This window comes from Mastomys coucha, unplaced genomic scaffold (genome assembly GCF_008632895.1).
Source record: "Mastomys coucha isolate ucsf_1 unplaced genomic scaffold, UCSF_Mcou_1 pScaffold22, whole genome shotgun sequence".
Taxonomy (NCBI): domain Eukaryota; kingdom Metazoa; phylum Chordata; class Mammalia; order Rodentia; family Muridae; genus Mastomys; species Mastomys coucha.
Genome location: NW_022196905.1, coordinates 5,984,296 through 5,986,846, shown reverse-complemented (window position 1 = coordinate 5,986,846; position 2,551 = coordinate 5,984,296). Strand labels below are relative to the sequence as shown.

General features: G+C 42.5%; 1 protein-coding gene across 1 annotated transcript; it reads left to right on the top strand.

Moving 5' to 3' along the window:
* The first annotated feature begins 1,171 nt into the window (after positions 1-1,171).
* On the top strand, positions 1,172-2,042 carry LOC116070192 (40S ribosomal protein S2-like). Its single transcript, XM_031341452.1, has 2 exons — positions 1,172-1,206; positions 1,301-2,042. The coding sequence occupies exons 1-2, from the start codon at positions 1,172-1,174 to the stop codon at positions 2,040-2,042; spliced, it is 777 nt and encodes a 258-aa protein (XP_031197312.1).
* The last annotated feature ends 509 nt before the right edge of the window (positions 2,043-2,551 follow it).

The following is a 2,551-nucleotide window of genomic DNA, read 5'->3' as shown; positions in this document are numbered from 1 at the left end:
ATTAGAGTTGTGAATTGAAGGAAGAGTGCAGGGAGGCCTGCTTAGTGCTATGATAATGTGTGGTTGGGACAACACACTTTTTTTTTTTAACTGATGATTCTCTATACATTTGGACTCAATGACCTTTTCCTATAAAATGAATAGTATCACTTGATGATAAATGAATTATCGCAAGTGTACACTGAGCAATCCAAAGGAGTTTAAATGGTATACCCCACACCATTGTGATAGGACTTTCCAAGGTATTGAATAAGTTCCAGAAAAGACCATGCTCAACTTACAAAGTAGTGACATACTGAGAAGTGTCAGTATGTGTTAAATCACAGCAGCTATGACGGAGTAGTGTTCTTCTGTAGGCTTTGGCAATTTAAATAAATTTCTTCTTCATGTTGTTGTCTTGAGGAATTATGTGAAGCAGTTTCCTTCTTATACAAAGTTACCTAGAATCCTTGGCCAAAATCATTGTGATATCAGTAACTGCTGCTCCCTGAAGTTTTCAGATTGTGTCAATAAAGGCAGTATACCCTCTGAATACCCTCTAACCCCCTGCACTCTGAATGTGTGTGGCATGACTCTTTCTGAAGTCTTTGGAGACACATAGAACTGGAAACGTTTATGGTATTATTTTTTTATGTTTTAGGATCGCTCCCATTCAACAGTTTGCAATGTCCAGTTAATTCCACTTGTTTTTGCTAGAGATTGTGTAATTTGTTCTCAAGACCACACTTGGGTTTCCTTTGAACAAAGCAATTTTAGAATTTCTTTCTGTTCTTCTCTGTGTATCTCACCTCTCTGGGCTCTTCACTCCAAACCACGTGGAAGACTTTACCAGATGGCCATATCTCATTTTCAGCTCACTAAGTGTTTGAGCCATAAGTTTTGGTTTCCAGCACTCTTATGTTGATAATGTAAGCACTGCACAAAGGAATTTTATGTCAGAAAAAGAGAAAAATATTTATTTTTATCTATGATCTCATTACTAAAGGGCCTGTTGAGGAAGGTCGGGCATGTCTGTCTATGTTTGCATGTCTTTGCACGAATTTGCCATGTCATGCATTTATGTGCTGTAGGATAACTTATTCTTCTGTCAAATAGTGTTTTTTCTTCAGATAATTTAATATGGAAATTTAAAAAACAGCTTCTTCTTCTCCGGAAAAACACCAAATAGCGGATGACGCCCGTGCAGCGGAAGGTCCCGGAGGACCCAGGGGCCCTGGATGAGGAGGCGGAGGATTCGGCAGCGGTCTTGGGGCCGCGGTTCTGATTGAGGCCATGGCTTTGGTCGAGGCCGTGGGGCTCATGGAGCTCGCGAAGGTAAAGCTGAAGACAAGGAGTGGATCACCAAGCTGGGCCGACTGGTTAAGGACATGAAGATAAAGTCTTTGGAGGAAATCTACCTGTTCTCCCTGCCCATTAAGGAGTCTGAGATCATTGACTTTTTCCTGGGTGCATCCCAAAAGGATGAGATTCTGAAAATCATGCCAGTGCAGAAGCAGACTCGGGCTGGCCAGCGGACCAGGTTCAAGGCATTCGTAGCTATTGGGGACTACAATGGTCACGCTGGTCTTAGTGTTAAGTGCTCCAAGGAGGTTGCCACTGCCATTCGAGGGGCCATCATCTTGGCCAAGCTTTCCATCGTCCCTCTGCGGAGAGGCTACTGGGGAAACAAGACTGGCAAGCCCCACACTGTTCCATGCAAGGTGAAAGGCCGCTGTGGGTCTGTGCTGGTGCGTCTCATCCCTGCCCCCAGAAGCACTGGCATTGTCTCTGCTCCTGTGCCCAAGAAGCTCCTGATGATGGCCGGTATAGATGACTACTACACTTCAGCCAGAGGCTGCACTGCCACACTGGGCAACTTTGCCAAGGCCACCTTTGATGCTATCTCCAAGACCTACAGCTACTTGACCCTCCCCCCCCCCGACTTCTGGAAAGAGACTGTATTCACCAAGTCTCCTTACCAGGAATTCGCTGATCATCTTGTGAAAACCCACACCAAAGTCTCTGTTCAGAGGACCCAGGCTCCAGCTGTGGCTACCACATGACAATTTATTTTACACATTTATTTTATATGACAAAAATAAATGAATTTAGTCTGTAAAAAAAATATTTTAGAGGTCCCTCTCAGATGGGCAGTTAACCGTTCTTGGGACATAGAAGTCATTTTCTTCAATGATGTATCCACATGGAATTTGGTACAGTAAACAATTTGCAACCCATACTCAGACAAGAAACTATAATTGAGCTCAGCAGTCACACACAAAATGAAGACATGAAACAAAGAGGACCACTGGTTAGGAAGAAGGATTCAATTAAGAGAAGAAGGGGAATGAGAGAACGGATGGGGTTAAATGACTATAATTCATTATCTAAACATATGAAACACTAAACAGAAGGAAATTGACTAATAATAATCAAATCATCAAGCCTTCCTTTGGCATAAATCCCTTTCTTGTCCTTTGTCTAGAACCTGTCATAGATGTTGTGACATTTTAACCTAGATTAGTCTGTCTTATAGATTCCATGCACTGTAGATTTAAAAAAAAATAAAGAG

Coding starts and splice junctions, on each gene's coding strand:
- LOC116070192 (XM_031341452.1), top strand. CDS start 1,172: ATGACGCCCGTGCAGCGGAAGGTCCCGGAGGACCC. Junction 1,207..1,300: donor CGGAAGGTCCCGGAGGACCC/AGGGGCCCTGGA, acceptor CCGTGGGGCTCA/TGGAGCTCGCGAAGGTAAAG.